Consider the following 20873-nt stretch of genomic DNA (forward strand, 5'->3'; position numbering starts at 1 on the left):
GGCACCAAACCTTAAAATAATTACTCTTAGAGAAAATAAGTCTTTGTTGATAAGTCCTTGTCAAGAGTCATAAAATGTTAGTAGGCCTTCTGGCCAGAAGATGATGTAAATCACCTAAACCATTTGTATACGATAAATTTGCAGGAAAGAAACCCTGATTTTTGATAAGGATCAAAAACTGCTGACTTTGCATCCCCTATTATCCTCTATGTGTAACTTAGGGTATATAAACCCCTGTTAAAAATAAAGCTACGGGCCTTGCTCACCAATGCTTGGTCTCCCCATGTCATTCTTTCCTTTAACTTCCGGCTGAAGTCTCCATCTGGAGCGTGGATATCCTCTGCGACCACTTATTTGCCTGGGCTTCTAAGACCCACTCGAGAAGGTGTCTAAGGTGGGGCACCTTCCGCTATTCGAGAGGGCGCCTGCGGCCTCCGTGGTCAGAGCTAACCTGGTGTCACCGGTTATATTGATTTTCCGCGTAAACCAAGCTACTCAGCCTCTTTTCTCCACTGAATTTTCCTACTGAGCTATCCTCATTCTATTACTCTTTATATCTCTAATTACCATTTGAATAGGTCGCCAACGCCGTCTCCCCTTCGAATACCCTGGATCAGCCGGGGCTGGTCCTCGGCAAAGCACATTATTTCTTATGCAGTCAACTTTATCAGTGTTTATCTTCTCTGGACATTTCACCCATGTTTCTTTTTTGTATGGTTTCATGTTTAATACTTAGACCCTGGACTCATTTGAAGTTTATTCTTTCCTATGGCATTAAGTATGGATCCAATTTCAACTTTTTTCCAAATGGCTTTCCATTTGGCCCAGCACCATTTGTTAAAAAGTTCACTTTGCTCTGGGATTTGAGATTCTCACCATTCGCCACCTCTCAACAAGACTTGGAGGAGCATCTGAGCCGAAAGCACAGCATACACAAAGACTAACCAAACTACTGAACGTCCTTCCCTGCAAAGATGGGAACTAAAATACGTCTGTGAGAATAATGCCCAAAGAGCCAGGAGAGGAAATAAAGGCTGGAGAGGCCATACTGTGAGGGAGAAGGTCAAAAACAAACAAACACACACAGAAGCTGGATGGTGCTGGGACAGAATGAAGCAGAGATGCTAAGCAGCACACAAGCCAGAAACAGAAGAGTCAGTCCCTGGCATTGCTTCAGCTCTTGTCCGGCTGCTATAAACTCTTCCAGCAGGAACAACCCAGCAAACGAGCTCTGGAAACCCTGAGATGTGATCAGTGGAAAAAATATGCAGCCACAAGAAAGGAGGAATTCTCAGAAAGTCAAAAAGATTTATTACCCTTCCAGGCTTCGCGTGAGCCCCAAACCTGAGGCTGGTCACAGGAGGACAGGATGATGAATAAACCCAGGCACCTGATAAAAATCCACCTCTCATCATGGATCCCTGCTCCACAGAATGGCTGCTGGTGGGGCCACCTCTTCAGCTGCCTCCCTCACCCTGACAGCACTCTGGGCCAGGGCAGGAGGCCCTGAGCTTTTAGCTCTGCGGCCACCTCACTCCCCCAGCATCAGAGGAGCCTACGGGGTCAGGCACTATGGATTCGGCCCCACAGAAGGAGAAACAGTGCTGGAGTTGTCCCAAGGTTAAAAGGACAAGGCATGCGTGTTCTTACATCCAAGGCCACGAACTGGCCTCCCATGAGCCAGATTTCCCTACTGACAACTCTGTTTGGCCCCTTCTGCCTGTGCAGTGTTTAAAAAAAAAAAAAAATTCACTCTCAATATTTAAAAATGGATTTCATATAAAAGTCTGGATTTCTGGCCTCTTGAGGGGAAAAATGTTGAGAATATTTCATAATGCTGGGCCCACAATCTCCTATGGAACTCACTGGCAATAGCTGGACAGCAACTGCCCCTACAGACTGCAAGTACCCATTCTAATTCAGCCCAGATTTCACATCCCTGATTAGAGCCCCAGCTCGAGATGGGGCAGCAGCTGCCTTAGATCAGTGCTGTTGTACAAAGGCAAGATACGCCTGGAAACAACATGCTTCTTGTGGCCCTCATCACTCACGGATGCCCCGTGCTTTGCCCTGAAAGCACCTGAATTTGCAGACTACCTTAAATACACATTCTCCATTGTTCTCCCACATGCCCTGCCTCTCCAGGATACGCTACGCCCCACTGTTAACTGGGCAAGTCTAGAAAAAGAACACTAAATGATCGAAGTTAATAGAGGAATAGATTTAGATCAACTCCTTCAGACCCTTCCTTGTAAGAGGGAGTGGGAGTAAATGAAAACTGTTAGTACTTTCACTCTGCTTTTAGGTCAGTGACACACATAAAAAAATCAATGAGAAAAATCATAAAGGTACTTCAGGAGACCAAGATTGGGTCATTCTGAAAGTGGGGGTCATAAAACATGTTAGCCTCCTTAGAAAATGAGTTAAGATTTTAGAGAGAAAGCCATGGAGGTGAGGCTGCAAGTGCAACAGCCACCCCAGTAGGTGTCCTGGGCTGTCAAAAACCACCAGGCTCATCCTCCCTTAGGTCAGGGCTGCTGGCCCACAGTTATAACCTCTGTAAGTGGCATAAGATGACTTTCAGCAGGGGAACATCATCATTGTAGAAAAGGGCTTGAGAAAGGACAGAGAGTAGAATCTGGCCTTGGCCAACGTAAGACAGAGGAAGAGGATGCCTTCCTCACACCCTCTTCATTCTGCAGTGGCAGGTGCCACCTTATTTGCCTTTAAGGGAGGCGGAGATATTGACACAAGCCAGCCGCTTCGCACTGTTGCTCAGGATGGTCTGCAGGCGGTAGTTCCCCGTGCTGAGCCAGCTGGGCAACTCCAGGTCGGGCAGCATGAAGTCGGACTTGGGCAGTGAGTAGGCGCCCTGTGGGAAAGCCAGTGTCAGTGGGAGCCTACAGACGGGACTCTCTCCTGGAGTGACCTCTAAGTTTGCAGCTTCGAACTGCCCCTCTTCCCACTCTCCTAAGAGTCATGTAGAGCATGGAATGTAATAGCAGAAGGGCACTGGAGGTCAGATCAAGCATCAAGTTTCCCATTTTACAGATGGCTAAACCGAGGCCCCCAAAAGGTAAGTGATTCAAGATAGATCGGGTCATTTACACCCACAGATGTCCAGGTCTGCAAGAGAATGTCTCCCAATGTCACATCTCTACCCCAGTCACAGGGAAATGCTCTCCCCTCCCTGTACTTACTTCTTTGAAGGGACAGTGACAGGGAAGCCCATAGGTGTGCAGTGGTTCCGGGCAGGGTTCCTCAATGGGAATTAACATTTCAAGTATATTACAGAAGTTGTCATAGGTACAGCTACCAATGTTGTCCACACATGGGATTTTGACCCAGAAGCCGGCTATGTGCTTCTCCACAGTTAATTCCACCTGGTGAGAGAGTTGCAGAAAAAGTACAATTCCAAGGCAGATGAACCAGTTCCTCTGCCTCTTTCAAAGGTCAGCAGTTTCTTTTAACACAGCGTTTTTAATTGGATGGGACCTTGGCAATACTCTGATCCAGAAATGACAATATTGTGGTACATGCCCCAATATTAGCCTTTCCTGTGCCCACAGCAGACCATTAATAATCAAATGTGACTTTGTTTCCCCCTGCACTGAACACCCTGTCTTAGCATTCTTTAGGTATTTACTATCCATTGGTTGAAGGTGAAATGCACTTGTCATGTAACTGCTAATTGGCTAACTATGGCATTGCTTCTAGACTTCCCTTCCGAGCCCAGTCTTGGCTTCAGAACCTTTTCCTTCCTAGGACCTCAGGCAGCTACCACCAGCTGACTAGAGTTGCTTACCAAGATGAAACCTATTTGTTATTCCTGGATCCTATTTCCTCCATGCAGCCATAAAAGACAGAACTGAAAACAATAAGAATTTACAGGGAGATCACTTTGGGGGTTGGTATGAGGAAGATCTTAACAATCTTAGTGAGGTCACAAGGGATGGAACTTCTTCAGGAAGAGATGGGGTCCTAGACCCAGTTGAGGAAGCTGGAGGACTTCCTGCACCCAGAGAGAAGCTGGGTGAGGAGACCTCTGAGTGCTACACACCTCCACACAGCCATGATTCTGCTCCCCTTCTGGAGGCTGGGGCTAACCAGTTGTGCCTGGCATGGGCTAAGCATTCACGAAGTATTAGCTGCCTAAGAACCAAATGAGTTGTCCCTTAGGGACCATATTCTCGCATCCCTCCGGGGTATCAGAGCAAACTGTTGGCAAAGGGCAGAAGTCTGATTCTCTGTGGGTGTTATGGTAAGAAATCACTTGCAGTTGTAACATCACAGCATTCCATGAATCCCAGCCTCCAGGCTCACTTGATCTAGTATTTCCATTTCAAAGAGGCAAGTCCTAGACAGGCATTTATTCCCCTTGAGCCTGCAGGGCTCAGGCTGGCTCTGCAGGCTCTGGATTCAGCATTCTAACTACCCACACGTCAGGGCCCAGGTCCAGGACAGAGCAGTCCACGCACCGTGTATCCTGAGTGGACAGACTCAAATGTGCCTCCTCCCACTCTGCTGCCCCACATATTACCCCCACCCCCAGTCACACATAGCCCCCTCTCAGCCCAACTCTCTCCTCTCCACCAAGCCTGCTTCAGTGAACCCTTTGCCTAGAAGAGCCGAGGGCTTGAAAGTGAATGCTACTTCAGCCACTTCCTAGTATGGTGTGTGCTTAGTCGCTCAGTTGTGTCTGACTCTATGCGACCCTATGGACTGTAGTCCACCAGGCTCCTTGGTCCATGGGATTCTCGGTCCATGGGATTCTCTGTCCATGGGATTCTCCAGGCAAGAATACTGGGGTGGGTTGCCATGCCCTCCTCCAGGGGATCTTCCCAACCCAGGGATCGAACCCAGGTCTTCCGTATTGCAGGTGGATTCTTTCCCATCTGAGCCACCAGGGAAGCCCTAGTATGGTACCCTTGGAGAATTTCTTCTGTCTCCATTCCCTCATCTCCAAAATGAGATCTTTATAGAGTGTCAGACTCTCGCAGGGTCCCACTGAGTGACACAAGGCCTGTCAAATAGCTAGCACACTGCCTGAAATCTAAAAATTCTTCCTATGGGACTTCTCTCCTCTTAGCCAGTACCACTCTTGGTTTTGCCAACATCCCAATGAAAATGGTTAAGCCAGTTCTGCCCTGAACAAGAACACCCAGATAAGGGGACCACCAGAGACCAAGTCCTGCCTGGGCTGCTCCTACAGGAGTGGAAGCCTGTGGGCTGCATCTACCAGGTGCTAGGTGTCCCCCAGCCAGGACAAGATAGCACAGGAGGTACTTGGTAGGGGCGCCTGGAACTTAAGCAATAGCCCAAGCCTGCTACTGCTACTGGGGGATTACAAACCATGACTGACTTTCCAGTCTTGCTCTCAGTCCACCTGCTCATATGGCTCAGAAGAAAATGCAAGGAGAGTTCCCTGATGGTCCAGTGGTTAGGACTTGGTGCTTTCCAGCCATGCACCAGGTTCAGTCCCTGCTTGGGGAAGTAAGATCTTGCAAGACACCCAGCGTAGCCAAAAAAAAAAGAGCAAGCAAGGCTGAGTAACAAGGGAACCATCAATCCCTCTAGTCCAGGACTTCCTTAGCACCTCCACAGCTCAACCTAAATAAACCCCTGTATCACAGGACCTGGCAACACAGGACAGACAGAGCCACTGGCAGGTAATGGAATCAGGATCTCCGTACCCACCAGGGTGCTTAGGCAAGTCCCTTCCCCTCTCAGGCCTCTGCTCCTCCATTTTGACCATGGAATATTTGGATGTCATAATCTTGAAGAGACCTACCAGATATGACATCCTAAGAGTACAGTATCTTGCAAGTTGAAAACAATGACTTTTCTCTTGGTCTCTTCTAGCTCAGGGATAGTAGTTGTAGGTAGAGATGCACTGACTTGAAGGGGGGCCATTTGATGAGACTAGGGAGAGGCACTTATACCTCAAACACAGGGCTCGGGCAGAGGCACTGTGGGTACAGTACTTGAGAGAGAGAAGAAAGCTAACCCATCAGGCCTAAACACCATGTGTCTAAAAGCCTGAAATAAGTACATGCCAAACATGGTGGCAATTTACCACTCCTGAGGATGGGGAAACCAAGGTCTCGGACACTTGAACTTGAGAGCTCAAAGAAGGGAGTTCTAAATTATGCCAAACCCTATGGAACACATCAAAAGAAAAGGCATTCCTGGACAGACTCCAGTCTTGCCCATGGCTCACAGAACCTGGGGCATCCAACTTCTAAAAATTGCAGTCAGTTCAGTCGCTTAGTTGTGTCCGACTCTTTGCGACCCCATGGACTGCAGCGCGCTGGGTTTCCCTGTCCATCACCAACTCCTGGAGCTTACTCAAACTCATGTCCATCAAGTCGGTGATGCCATCCAACAATCTCATCCTCTGCCGTCCCCTTCTCCTCCTGCCTTCAATCTTTCCCAGCATCAGGGTCTTTTCTAGTGAGTCAGTTCTTCGCATCAGGTGGCCAAAGTATTGGAGTTTCAACTTCAACATCAGTCCTTTCAATGAATATTCAGGACTGATTTCCTTAGGATGGACTGGTTGGATCTCTTTGCAGTTCAAGGGACTCTCAAGAGTCTTCTCCAACACCAAAGTTCAAAAGCATCAATTCTTTGGCGCTCAGCTTTCTTCACAGTCCAACTCTCACATCCATACATGACCACTGGACTGCTCTATTACAGTCAGCAAAAACAAGACCAGGAGCTGACTGTGGTTCAGACCATGAACTCCTTATTACAAAAGTCAGACTTAAATTGAAGAACATAGAGAAAATCACTAGGCCCATCAAATCCCTTATGATTATACAGTGGAAGTGACAAATAGATTCAAGGGATTAGACTTAACAGTGCCTGAAGAACTATGGATGGAGGTTAGTAACATTGTACAGGAGGCAGTAATCAAAACCATCCTCAAAAAAAGGAAATGAAAAAGGCAAAATGGTTGTCTGAGGAGGCCTTACATGTAGTTCAGAAAAAAAGAGAAGTGAAAGGCAAAGGAGAAAGGAAATATATATCCATCTGATTGCAGAGTTCCAAAGAATAGCAAAGAGAGATAAGAAAGCCTCCTCAGTGATCAATGCAAAGAAATAGGAAAACAATAGAATGGGAAAGACTAGAGATCTCTTCAAGAAAATCAGAGATACCAAGGGACCATTTCATGCAAAGATGGGCTCAATAAACGACAGAAATGGAATGGACCTGACAAAACCAGAAGATATTCAGAAGAGGTGGCAAGAATACAAAGAAGAACTATACAAAAAAGATTTTATTGACCCAGATAACCACGATGGCACAGGACTGGAAAAAGTCAGTTTTCATTCCAGTCCCAAAGAAAGGCGATGCCAAAGAATGTTCAAACTACCGCACAATTGCATTCATCTCGCACTCTAGCAAAGTAATACTCAAAATTCTCCAAGCCAGGCTTCAACAGTACATGAAGTATGAACTTCCAGATGTTCAAGCTGGATTTAGAAAAGCCAGAGGAACCAGAGATCAAATTGCCAACACACGTCAGATCTTCAAAAAAGCAAGAGAGTTTCAGAAAAACATCTATTTCTGCTTTATTGACTATGCCAAAGCCTTTGACTGTGTGGATCACAATAAACTGTGGAAAATTCTTAATGAGATGGGAATACCAGACCACCTGACCTGCCTCTTGAGAAATCTGTAGGCAGGTCAGGAAGCAACAGGTAGAACTGGACATGGAACAACTGACTGGTTCCAAATAGGAAAAGGAGTATGTCAAGGCTGTATATTGTCACCCTGCTTATTTAACTTATATGCAGAGTACATCATGAGAAACGCTGGGCTGGAAGAAGCACAAGCTGGAATGAAGATTGCTGGGAGAAATATCAATAACCTCAGATATGCAGATGACACCACCCTTATGGCAGAAAGTGAAGAAGAACTAAAGAGCCTCTTGATGAAAGTGAAAGAGGACAGTGAAAAAGTTGGCTTAAAGCTCAACATTCAGAAAACTAAGATTATGGCATCTGGTCCCATTACTTCATGGCAAATAGACAGAGAAACAGTGGAAACAGTGGCAGACTTTATTTTGGGGGGCTCCAAAATCACTGCAGATGGTTGACTGCAGCCATGAAATTAAAAGACGCTTACTCCTTGAAAGAAAAGTTATGACCAACCTAGAAAGCATATTAAAAAGCAGAGACATTACTTTGCCAACAAAGGTCCGTCTAGTCAAGTCTATGGTTTTTCCAGTAATCATGTATGGATGTGAGAGTTGGACTATAAAGAAAGCTGAAAGGCAAAGAATTGATGCTTTTGAACTGTGGTGTTGGAGAAGATTCTTGAGAGTCCCTTGGACTGCAAAGAGATCCAACCAGTCCATCCTAAAGGAAATCAGTCCTAAATACTCATTGGAAGGACTGATGCTGAAACTGAAGCTCTAATACTTTGGCCACCTGATGTGAAGTACTGATTCACTGGAAAAGACCCTGATGCTGGGAAAGATTGAAGACAGGAGGAGAAGAGGACAACAGTGGATGAGATGGTAGGATGGCATCACTGACTCAATGGACAGGAGTTTGAGTAAACTCTGGGAGTTGGTGATGGACAGGGAGACCTGTCCACGTGCTGTCCAGGTGCTGCAGTCCATGGAGTTGCACAGAGTCAGACACGACTGAACGACTAAACTGAACTGACTGAATGTGTACTGAGCTGGTCATGCGTGTCAGGCCATGTGCAAAGCACTCTCCATGTTACTAATTCAATAATAGCTCAGAAACATATGAGGTAGGGGCTGTGATTAACCAAGTCAAAGGGCAGTTTCAGGGACACAGATTCCAAATCAGAAAACTTTTTAAAGAGCCCAGTGGAACTGGTGCCAGAATAGATCTGCACCAGAACAGGCTGAAGGCGTATAAGCATATGGTATAAAGGTAGCAATGAGGAAAGGACTATGATATATATAATTGCCATGGATACACAGAAAGCCTTTGTTGTTTTGTATGAAAACAAATATCCACCCCCAAAACAGGCAGCAGGCAGGAATGAACTGGTTACTCTGAAACAAAAATACAAAGGCAAACTTATGAAATGACATTTAAACAAATCTATGTTGTTTTTGCTGCTCTGGGATTCCAGGATTCCAAAAATATTAAGTTTCCTGAGTGTACATGCCTCAGGGCCCTGCCCTTGGCCCACAGCACCTTCCTTCCAGTGCCTCCCTGACCCTGGGCTCACCTTCAGAGGATCACTGAGGATAGCACTGGTCTTGGCCTCAGCAGTGATGGTCAAGTTCCCCGGAATGGCAATGGGGTCAGGTTCCACAGTCAGGCTGTTGATCACCGCGGGGTCCTTCCCTGCATCGCAGTTATTCCAGGAAAAGCTACCCAGCTGGGAGAGCCAAGGACATATAGCAGCAAGGAAAGAAAAGAGTTGACAAAAGGTTAGAAGAATTAACAGAGCGGTTACTGACCGTGTGCCTATGGATGAGGTGCCTGCTGGCTCTGAGCTTCATCTGCAACTCCACATCTGTAAACCTGGGATAACTCTGGTCCTACCCATTTTGTAGGCAGGACTCAACTAAAAGACTTAAAAGACCGTCTCCCAAGTGTGTGCCATGAACTATAGAGGACAGTATCACAGACCCTGAACTTCAGAATAGGTGACTAGCCATATCCACCTTCTGTGATCCCTCACCTCCCTGTTCCACCCACCTCTCCTCTGCTAGTCTTGGCATCTTCTCAGAGGGAAGTTTTTGGAGGATTCACCTTTACAGCCCATGCCCAGAACCTGATTCACGTCACACCTCGGGCCCAGTCCAGGACCAGGAACAATAAGGAACACAAAACAATGGGGAACATAACAGCATGGAACACTGCACCCTCAAGGAGGGACAGTTAAGTCAGGAAGGGACTAGGACACACATGAAAAGATCCCCAGGGGGCCACTTGTTAATGAACAATCCCCAGTGAACAAACTTCCCAACCCTAACCAGTGCATTTTTACTCTCATCCCACTGCTCATGCCCTGCCTGGTCCCACACCCCAAGTCATCCCCCTCCCCTCTGCTGAGCCATATCCTCTTCCTCCTCCTCCACATCTCCCAAGAGGTCTCCTGATTCCTGACTCCACCATCATGTCTAACTACAAATGACCACTGACTCCCCACTCCCACGGAACCTTGTCTGTGACCACACTCCCCACACCCTGCAGGCTCTGCCCACCCACTCACACTTTTCCCAGCCCCCTGAAGGCCATCTACGAGAGACTTTCAGTATTCCCCCAGGCACATCCCATCTGAAGGCCATCTACAAGAGACTTTCAGTATTCCCCCAGGCACATCCCATCTTAGAAGGAAAACCTGCCAATCCCCACATCCCCAAGTCAACCTCCATCATCAACACAGCCACAGGTAGGTGGACCAGAAGACAATACCTAACACAGACTAGGCTGACAGAGTCTCTCTGCCTCCAATTTGGGAAGTGAGACAGAGGCAAATTCACTCAGAGGATTTTGGGCTTTGAGCGGTCATGGGTCATAAACTTTAAGATGGAACCAGAACACAGACTCGTGACCAAGTCAAAGGGTCAAGAACTAAGGGCTCTGCTGGTCTGTAGAAAAGAGAACAGATAGAGTCACCCCTTCCCCTGCCCCCTATCTAAATAGGCAGTGCAGCAGAGTAGCCAAGAGCATGTTTTTAGAGTGAGACATGGGGTATATCAAGGCTTTCGTCAGTAGACATGGCTTGAAACCCTAGCTTGACCACCATATCATGTGATTCTGTAGGCCAGTTTCCCCTTTGGAGCTGCAGTTTCCTCATCTTTTAAGCGGAGTCATTTCTGCTTTCCTCTCAGACCTGTGACAGTGCCGCGAGGGTGACAGCATGTAACACATAAAGCTCATAACCCAATGCCAGACACAAAGCATGAGCTGGCTCCCTAAATGATAGCCATTAGACACCCCAGCCCCTGCTTCCTGCCATTAGTTCCATGCGATTCCTTGTATACCTGAAATAAACTTCCCTTTACCTGAGCTTCTTGGAATGGGCTTCAGTTCCTTGGAATGAAGCATCAGACCATGACTAAGAAAGGCCTGATTCATCCCTGTGTTCCCCACAGCCCCTTGGGTTAGGTACCAACAAATGTTTCCTTCAGTGTTCAATCCACAGGTATTTATGGAGCAATGATCACAGGCCTGGGGCCAAGTGCTATTCATAGAGGTAAACAATTGGAGATGTGCCTGCCCTGCAGTGAGGAGCTTACAGTCTAATGTAAATAAATATTACCCACTATGATCTCTGGGTACCATAAATGAAACAAACAGAGGGTCATGTTAAGAGTAACAAAGGACTTACTTAAATAGGGTCCTGAGAAGAGATAATCCTGCAAGATGAGGAGCCAGCCATGTATGTACTGAAAGAAGGTTCAGGCAGAGGGAACATGAGCAAAGGAACATGCACCCTGCATTGGGAAGACACTCAACTGCTCTGGGCCCTACAAGGCCAGTGGGCTAGATAGAATGGACGAGGCGCCTAGTTAAGGGTAGAGTGGTAGCAGGGTCGTTTAATAAATGCAAGACCTCGTAGGTCATCATCAGGAGGCTGGATCTCCTATAAATGTAATGGAATGCCATTGCAGGAGAGTGCCCTGCTCTGGCTTATGGTTGAGAATGGATTGCAGAGGGTCCTGTTTGGTAAGGGGAGACCAATTAGGAGGCCAATATCAAATGAAAGAGTGCCTGGGACTAAGAGTTGGCCTGGAGGGTGGGTAGCCGGACTGGCCATTTCCTAGAGCCGCTTTCACAGATGCCAAGGCAGCCTGACTCACCGTGAGGATTGATTCCACGTTGAAGTGTCTAAAGTGTCTTGCTTCTCCTTCGCCCAGTCCCTGGAGAGACTTAACAAACTGATTTCTCAATGACTGACTAGAGGCTTCTGTCATAATAAATTCTGCAGCCAAGTCCAGGCTCATCAGGAAAAGGAGGTATGATGTCTTAGCAGTGCCCACTAAGGACAGACCTGGCACCAGATATCTGTCATCCCAGCCCAGGCTAACATATGGGAAGAAGCAGCATATGGAAGAGGGCAAAGGTACAGCTGTGGATGCAGAAATACGGATGCAAGTCACAGACCTGGATTAAAACCACACTAGCTGAGAACAGGGGTCAGGTGACCCTTCTTGAGGCTCTATTTTTTCATCTAGTAAGTGGGCATAATTACATCTTCTCACAGGGCTACTACGGTGAGACATTTGTAAACAGAAAGAATACAAATTCTCAAGGTCCCAACTCCTCAACACTGTCACAGCCGTGAAAACACACGACTGAGAAACTGTCACAGACCAGAGGAGGCTGGAGCGACAGGACAGCATGCAACGTGGTGCCCCAGACTGGATCCCAGAACCGGAAGAGGACATCAGTGGGAAAACTGGTAAAATCCAAATGGAAGTCTGAAAGTTGAGCTAGTGTGAACGTACCTCTGTTGGTTTCTCGTCTTGACAAATGTACCATGGTAATGCTTGTGTGAAAGTGAAGTCGCGCAGTCGTGTCTGACTCTTTTCGACCCCATGGACTGTAGCCTACCAGGCTTCTCCGTCCATAGGGTTTTCCAGGCAAAAATACTGGAGTGGGTTGCCATTTCCTTCTCCAGGGGATCTTCCCGACCCAGGGATTGAACCCAGGTCTCCTGCACTGTAGGCAGACTCTTTACCGTCTGAGCCACCAGGGAATTCCAATGGATGTGTACGTGCGTGCTAAATCGCTTCAGTTGTGTCCGACTCTGCGACCCCATGGACTGTAGCCTGCCGGGCTCCTCTGTCCATGGGATTCTCCAGGCAAGAATACTGGAGTGGGTTGCCGTGCCCTCCTCCAGAGGACCTTCCTGACCCAGGGATCAAACCTGAGTCTCCTGCATTGACAGGTGGTTTCTTTACCACTGAGCCACTGGGGAAGCCCCATGGTGGTAAAAAGATGCTAACAGGGTAAACCAAGTGAGGGGTATGTGGGAATTCTATACTTTCTTTGCAACTTTTCTGTATGTCTATAATTATTCCCCTAAAGTAAGCTTATCAGGGGAAAAAAAGCACATGGATCAACACACAGCACATAGTGTGTGCACAGTAAATGATATCAACAGTATCAGAGTGTCTATTAAGCACCTATTGTATGCCCAATCTGGGGCAAGACATTCTCCCCTGTTATCTAAGGCTCACCACAGCCTAGGGCCATGAGACCCACTTAATGCTAGAAGAGGAACTGGAACTCAGTCTAGTTTCCTCATGCTCACTGCTCACTGTCACCTCAAGCCTTCCTGTGGCCCAGGGTCTCAGGGTCAGGGTTCCAAATCACATGAGCCCGGAGAAAACCCAGACAATAGAAGATAAGGATGGAAAGAAGTACCCATTACTGTGGAATCTCAGATGAGCACCATTCTCCCTGGGGCTGAGTAAGGTGGGTTAACTCCCTGATGTCTCATGGCCTCTCCAAAACTGCCAACCTAAGACACTCTGGTCTGGGATGGCATCCACACCCAAGATATGCAGGAGAGCAGGAACACAGGGAAAGTTCCAGCCTTAGCTAGATTCCACCCCATAGTAGTCAGATCTGGAGCCCAGAGAAACATTCGCAACCTACACTCAGGGACTAACTGTGAATTCTCTGGGACAATAAAGCCAAGAGCTCTTTGCTCCTCCATTCAATTGGCAAAATAGACTCTTTGCCCTTAGGGAGGGTGAGACTGAGCATACTGGCTTCTATCACTTCCTAAGTTTAAGATTTAAGAGCTTTTCCATCCAGGGAAGCATTTCCCTTCATCCACAACCACTGATAAAGGCAGGCTGGTGTTATCAAGCCCATTTTACAGATGAGGAGACCAAGGCTTAAGGAGCCCAAACGCCACGCCCATGGATTAGAGACAGAGGAGGGATCAGAAGCCAAGTCTCCTAGTCCTATTCCTCTTTCCCCTATACCTCCCTATTCCTGGCTCTGACAAACATTTGCAAGCTGGTTGGCGGGAGGGTACCTAGGGTAGGACTCTCTCTTTGCTGCCAAAGATATCAAGTATCTGACCCTTAGCTGTGCAGCAGAGGCCATGGAATTAGGCTTCTCTACTCAGAATGACAGAACTTCCCTTTCCCAAGGATCTGCAAGTGTCTGACCCCTAGCTGTGCAGCAGAGGCCAGGGAATTAGGCTTCTCTACTCAGAATGACAGAACTTCCCTTTCCCAAGGATCTGGAGCACAGTGACTGAGATGACAAGGGGGAAATTTGTAGGTTGGACCCTCTCCATGACTCACACCCAGGAGTGGGGCCGCAGCTTTGTTGCCAGAGGAGCAAGTCTGGACCTTCTGGCCTGAAGAGCCTCTCAGAACCAGCCACCCACCAGAACAGGCAGCGCCTCAGAGAAGTACAGAGGGGAGCAGTTGGGTGCCAGGCCTTCTCACGGGGTAAAAGAGGGGACAAGTAAATGGGGCTAAGTCTCTGGGCCTGGGAGTAGAGAACTGGTCTTGCAATTCTACAAAACTTCACTCAGACATTTGGAAAGAGGACAGGAGAGTACAGGAGAGAGTGAGATTAATCCTTCCAAAACAATTTGGAGCAGAGCAAGGCCTTACAGCCCGCCTTCTGTCCAGATAGGGAAACCAAAATCCAAATGAAACGCGCTGAGAGAAAAGAACCCACTCAGAGTCCCACGATTAGTGACTTTGGGAAGTTCTACTGCAAAAAAGTAATTCTAGAGACCGGAGAGGCTACCTCCTTATCCCACCCTAAGCCGCACAGCCCGAGCTCGGCAGGGATGCTAGCAGCAGCCTCCTAAAGGAGAGAGCACTCACCCGGTTCTGGAGAATGCGTGCAGGAAGCGCTGGGCCGGCAAGAAGCAAGCCCAGGGAGACCAGGAAGGGAGCCTGCAACAGGGGGCTCATCGTAAAGGGTGGGTCCTCGCCTGGTTAACTGCAGTTTCGTGGAGGCGACGACTCTGTTAAATACCTGCCCGTGTTTGTTATGCAAAGCTGTGCATTGCTATGCAAAGCTGAATGAGGCCACTTCCCACTGTGCCCCGCCCCCTCCGGATCTGCGATTTCGGGGCCGGGGATTGGACAGAGCTCTCCCGGCCCCACCCCCTAGAGGTTCCTCGTTTAGACCCTCGCTTCACGCGTGGGCGTCAGGCCTCGCCTTCGGAGGATGAAGGCGGTGCCTGAAGAAGAAAGGGAAGGGGCGGGGGCGGGGCGGGGGCGGGGCGGGGGCGGGGAATGAGTGCGCGACCGGGGAGGGAACTCGAGGGAGGGACGAAACTTGACTGGGATGGGCCAGAGTGCGAGGGAGGGGCGGGGTTTTTGCTTCTGAACTCACCGCTGTTACCGTCACTCACTGCTGGAAGCACCATCATATTTTCACATCCAAGTCTTTCTTGACAAAAATGTCTTGTTCCCTGTCTATACTACGCTTCCCCATAGCCGCGTTACAAATCACTGTCTTTTTAATAATTATTATAATGATAACCAACAATTTATTAAGTGCTTTAATGCATGCCAAGCACTGTAAAATAGGGACTCTACTTTTTTGCTCCATTTTACCACTGAAGAAACATACACGATATGGTAAGTTAGCTTTGCCAAGCTCACATGACTAAGAACTGATAGAGCAAGGATTCTGCTTATATATGTCTCATCAGCCAAGATTTCCTTAAGCTAGTACACTTTGTAGTTCAGGTTCGATATTTTTAAAAAGCAGTGGGTATACTATTCCTGCCAAATTACTACTAGATTGTAAACCCCACAGGGGGTAAAACCGTGGCTTATGGTCACCAGTAATGTGTACCCAGTGCCTGACACATAATAGGCAATCAATCTTTATTGAATAAATGAACGCATGAATAGAATTTAAAACAACCTAATCATCTTTTGGAGAAGGAAATGGCAACCCACTCCAGTGTTCTTGCCTGGAGAATCCCAGGGATGGGGGAGCCTGGTGGGCTGCTGTCTGTGGGGTCACACAGAGTCGGACATGACTGAAGTGACTTAGCAGCAGCAGCAGCAATCATCTTTTAAAAGAAATATTTTATTTTGGAATTAATTTATGTTACAGAAAAGTTGCCAAAATAACCACAAAACTCTCTCCTAGTTTTCCCTATTGTTAACATTAAGATATAAGGGTATTTTTTATAAAAACTAAGAACTCGCATTGATGTATTAACTAAGCTCCAGATTTCACCTAATCTTTTAATATGTTTTTGTGATTGCACATCTTCCTCCCATTCTGATAACCCCTTCCCTCTCTCATCTAGCACAACCTCTTCATTATACATAAGTGCAATTTCAGGCCCCCTGAGTGAGAGGCCTTGTCTAATGTCACATGCATGTATTCTAAGCCACTTCAGTTGCGTCCGACTTTTTGCGACCCTGTGGACTGTATGTAGCCCGCCAGGCTCCTCTGTCCCTGGGATTTTCCAGGCAAGAATACTGGAGTGTGTTGCCATGCCAAGGTATGGTATGTCATGCCATGCCATGCCTCCTTCAGGGGATCTTCCCAACCCAAGGATCAAACCCGAGTCTCCTGCAATTCCTGCATTGCAGGCAGATTCTTAACCACTGGGCCACTGGGGAAGCTCCCAATGTCACATAGCAGGAACAAAACTAGAACACACTTCTCCTGAAGCTGTTCTCAAAGAGGTATAAGACGTGTCCTTGGGACTGTGCTCCTTGGTGGACGTGTAGGTGGTGGATGACCTGGAGCCTCACTGGGAAGCCACAAGGGGGCTGTACAACTCTCTTCCAGCAGCGTTCCTGCTTCCTCTTTGCACCTGTCAAGGCCCCACTACCCTATTATCCACTTGTATGGTCAGGCCCCATACGATGGCTCCTCTCTTGCTTCTGTATATCCCCTGCCCGATCTGGCCCTGCCTCACCCTTATATTATCTGCATGATTATCTCCCCTTCCTAAAGTGAAAATTATTTCATTTTAAAAGTTTTTAATTTTATTTTGGAGTAAAGTTGATTAGCAATATTATGATAGCTTCAGGAGTAAAGCAGAGTAATTCAGTTTTACATATATTGTATCTGCTCCTTTTCAAATTTTTTTCCCATTTAGATTATAACAGAGTATTAAGCAGAGTTCCCCTGTACTGTACAGTAGGTCCTTGTTGATTATCCATTTTAAATATAGCAATGTGTACATGTAAGTTCCAAACTATCCACACCAGTCCCTGTAACAATAAGTTCTTTCTCTAAGTCATGAGTCTGTTTCTGTTTGGTAAATATGTTCATTTGTATCATTTTTTTTTTAGATTTTGCATATAATGGATATCATGAGATATTTCTCTTTTTCTGTCTGACTTACTTCACTCAGTATGACAATCTCTAGGTTCATTTATGTTGCCTCAAATGGTTGTTTTTTAATAGCTAAGTAATATTCCCTTATATATATATATATGTATATAAGGTGAAAGTTTAATCAACAGTTACCTGCATGATCAGCTGGTATGCATGTTCATGCTCAGTTGTGTCCGACTCTTTGCAACCCCATGGACTGAAGCCCACCAGGCTTCTCTGTCCATGGGATTTTCCAGGCAAGGATACTGGAGTGGATTCAAACCCATGTCTCCTTCCTCTCCTGCATTGGCAGGCGGATTCTTTACCAATGAGCCACCTAGGAAGCCTGTGTGATCAAGATAATAATGTTTTTAGCCCTCTAACCAGAACAACTCCAGCATGTTCAATCATTCATGGGAAACAGTGACTGCCTGCAAGGATTGTGTACCAAAAGAGCTGTGGGAGAAGTGAGTTACAAGTCCCCCTGGCATCCAAGGAGCCCTTTTGATGTCATGCCCACTTCAACTAGTAACCTCCTCCTCCCCTGTGTAGTGGAGATTGCAGCTGTGTCATGCCTTCTGCCATTGGTACTCTGTGGGGGATCGTTCCAGGTCCTTTGCCTCTGATTTGTAAGATTCCCTGTCCAATAGTTGATGTCTGTGTCTCTGACTCCTTCGGGGTTCCTTCTTCAGTATCAGAGCTAGGTGATGGCAAAGATTGCAGGACTGCAGAGTGCAGCCCTACACCATTTCCTTCCAGCTCCTAAAGACTCCATTCCCTCAGCCTCAGGCACACTCCTTCACGCAAGATGTCAATCAGTTCTGTTCAGTCAGTCAGTCATGTCTGACTCTTTACGACCCCATGGACTGCAGCACGCCAGACCTCCCTGTTCATCACCAACTCCCGGAGCTTGCTCAAACTCATGTCCATCGAGTCAGGATGCCATCCAACCATCTCATCCTCTGTCATCTCCTTCTTCTCCCACCTTCAATCTTTCCCAGCATCAGGGTCTTTTCCAATGAGTCAGTTCTTCACATCGGGTGGCCAAAGTACTGGAGTTTCAGCTTCAGCATCAGTCCTTCCAATGAATATTCAGGACTGATTTCCTTTAGGATTAACTGGTTTGATCTCCTTGCAATTCAAGGGACTCTCAAGAGTCTTCTCCACCACCACAGTTCAAAAGCATCAAATCTTTGGCGCTTAGCTTTCTTTATAGACCAACTCCTACATCCACACATGATTACTGGAAAAACCATAGCTTTGACTAGACAGACCTCTTTTGGCAAAGTAATGTCTCTGCTTTTTAATATGCTGTCTAGTTTGGTCATAGCTTTTCTTCCACGGTGCAAATGTCTTTTAATTTCATGGCGGCAGTCACCATCTGCAGTGATTTTGAAGCCCAAGGAAATAAAGTCTGTCACTGTTTCCATTGCTTCCCCATCTATTTGCCATGAAGTGATGGGACCAGATGCCATGATCTTAACTTTTTGAATGTTGAGTTTTAAGCCAGCTTTTTCACTCTTCTCTTTCACTTTGTTCAAGAGACTCTTTAGTTCCTCTTCGATTTCTGCCATAAGGGTTGTGTCACCTGCATATCTGAAGGTATTGATATTTCTCCCGGCAATCTTGATTCCAGCTTGTGCTTCATCCAGCTCAGCATTTCACATGATGTACTCCACATATAAGTTAAATAAGTGGGTGATGATATACAGCTTTGACTTACTCCTTTCCCAATTTGGAACGAGTCTGTTATTTCATTTCCTGTTCTAACTGTTGCTTCTTGACCTGCATACAGATTTCTCAGGAGGCAGGTAAGATGGTCTGGTATTTCCATCTCTTTAAGAATTTTCCACAGTTTGTTAGGTGTCAATGGGGTCTTGGGCCATTAAAGGCCAAATCTCCTGGCCACCTAGGAGAACCTCTCAATGAACAAACAGGCACATTCCTTGGGGATTAGAGTAACTGACATCTCCACCTGAAGGGCTTTGGATGCAATTGTGGAAGGCTAGAGACAGTGACTGGAAACAAAGCAAAACTTGCTTCCTGAAGAACGACTCCAAGGTGTTTACTTAAAAGAAAATGTGCACAGTGTGAGCGTTTCAAGTGAAGCTTTACTGGGGGCAAAATGAGGACTGCAGCCCATGCTACAGAACCTAGGACAGCTCTGAGAAACTGCTCCAAAGAAGCAGCAGGGAAGGTCAGTATATATGAGATTTTGGTGAAGAGGGAATACATGCAGTCATGCGCATATCTTTCCAGAAGATTTCTGCTAGTCTCCTGAAGCTTTTTTTGCTAGTCATAAGGAACAGTCGTCGCCGTGAAGGATTTTAGTGCTTTTCTAGATGTGAGGAGATACAAGAAGAGGAGTGTGAAAAAGCTGGCTTAAAACTCAGTGTTGAAAAAAACAAAGACTGTGGCATTTGGTCCCATCATGTCATGGCTAATAGAAGGGGAAAAAGTGGAAGCAGTGACAGATTTTCTCCTCTTGGGCTCTAAAATCACAGCAGATGGTGACTGCAGCCATGAAATTAGAAGACATTTGCTTCTTGGAAAGAAAGCTATGACAAACCTAGACAGTGTATTAAAAAGCAAAGGTCTGTCTAGTCAAAGCTATTATTGTCTTTCCAGTAGTCATGTATGGATGTGAGAGTTGGACCATAAAGAAAGCAGAGAGCCGAAGAATTGATGCTTTGTAACTGTGCTGCTGTAGAAGACTCTTGAGAGTTCCTTGGATAGCAAGGAGATCAAACCAGTTAAACTAAAGGAAATCAACCCTGAATATTCATTGGAAGGACTGATGTTGAAGCTGAAGCTCCAGTACTTTGACTACCTGATGCAAAGAGCTGACTCATTAGAAAAGACTCTGATGCTGGGAAAGATTGAAGGCAGAAGAAGAGGGCGACAGAGGATGTGATGATTGGATGGCATCACCGATTCAATGGACTTGAATTTGGGCACACTCCAGGAGATAGTGAGGGGCAGAGAGGCCTGGCATACTGCAGTCCATTGGGGTCACAAAGAGTCAGACACGAATAATGACTGAACAGCAACAACAAAGAACTGGGCTCATAAAATCAGCTTCTGAAAATACCTAACTCTCTGACGACTTGTCCTCCCTGTCTTCCCCTCCCCTCACCACCCCACCTCATTCCTGATCTCCATTCTAAACTCCTTTCAGAGTGTGTTGAAGGTCAGAGGCATATGATTTAATTCTTGTTGAGGTAGATGGCCAGTACCAATTTACAGTTGATAAAGGTATGTATGACCTTGCTGTGCACATACCCTGCGGAGCTAGGACTCTGTTTCCTTATTGAACTGTTGTTTTTCTTTGTTTTTCCTTTGTTGTTGCATTCCCTCTCTTTCCTGATTAGTAACTGATTAAATCTGCCCTTTGGAACTCAGGGAAGGTCTAGAACACTAACAACGTTTCGCTATAGACAAGAAATGGTAAACATGGAAAGGTTTTTATATCTAGGAGGGTCCTGCTCATTTTCAGATTTAGCGAGGAATGCTGCTGCTGCTGCTGCTAAGTCTCGGCAGTCATGTCCGACTCTGTGCGACCCCATAGATGGCAGCCCACCAGGCTCCCCC

General features: G+C 46.7%; 1 protein-coding gene across 1 annotated transcript; it reads right to left on the reverse strand.

The window, feature by feature from the left end:
* Nucleotides 1–1286: 1286 nt before the first annotated feature.
* GM2A (GM2 ganglioside activator) lies at nt 1287–15043 on the reverse strand. The gene is made up of 4 exons (XM_027545915.1): nt 14807–15043; nt 9217–9369; nt 3201–3383; nt 1287–2872 (listed from the first exon to the last, which is right to left on the reverse strand). The coding sequence occupies exons 1-4, from the start codon at nt 14894–14896 to the stop codon at nt 2717–2719; spliced, it is 582 nt and encodes a 193-aa protein (XP_027401716.1). The 5' UTR covers nt 14897–15043; the 3' UTR covers nt 1287–2716.
* Nucleotides 15044–20873: the final 5830 nt, after the last annotated feature.

The sequence above is a fragment of the Bos indicus x Bos taurus genome, chromosome 7, assembly GCF_003369695.1.
Source record: "Bos indicus x Bos taurus breed Angus x Brahman F1 hybrid chromosome 7, Bos_hybrid_MaternalHap_v2.0, whole genome shotgun sequence".
NCBI lineage: Eukaryota > Metazoa > Chordata > Mammalia > Artiodactyla > Bovidae > Bos > Bos indicus x Bos taurus.

What these genes read in the sequence shown, in the direction of transcription:
- GM2A (XM_027545915.1), bottom strand. Translation starts at nt 14,896, where the DNA reads ATGAGCCCCCTGTTGCAGGCTCCCTTCCTGGTCTCCCTGGGCTTGCTT. An exon ending in CACGCATTCTCCAGAACCGG is followed by an intron (nt 9,370 to 14,806) that starts GTGAGTGCTCTC and finishes TGGCTCTCCCAG; the next exon opens with CTGGGTAGCTTTTCCTGGAA. An exon ending in TCCTCAGTGATCCTCTGAAG is followed by an intron (nt 3,384 to 9,216) that starts GTGAGCCCAGGG and finishes CTCTCTCACCAG; the next exon opens with GTGGAATTAACTGTGGAGAA.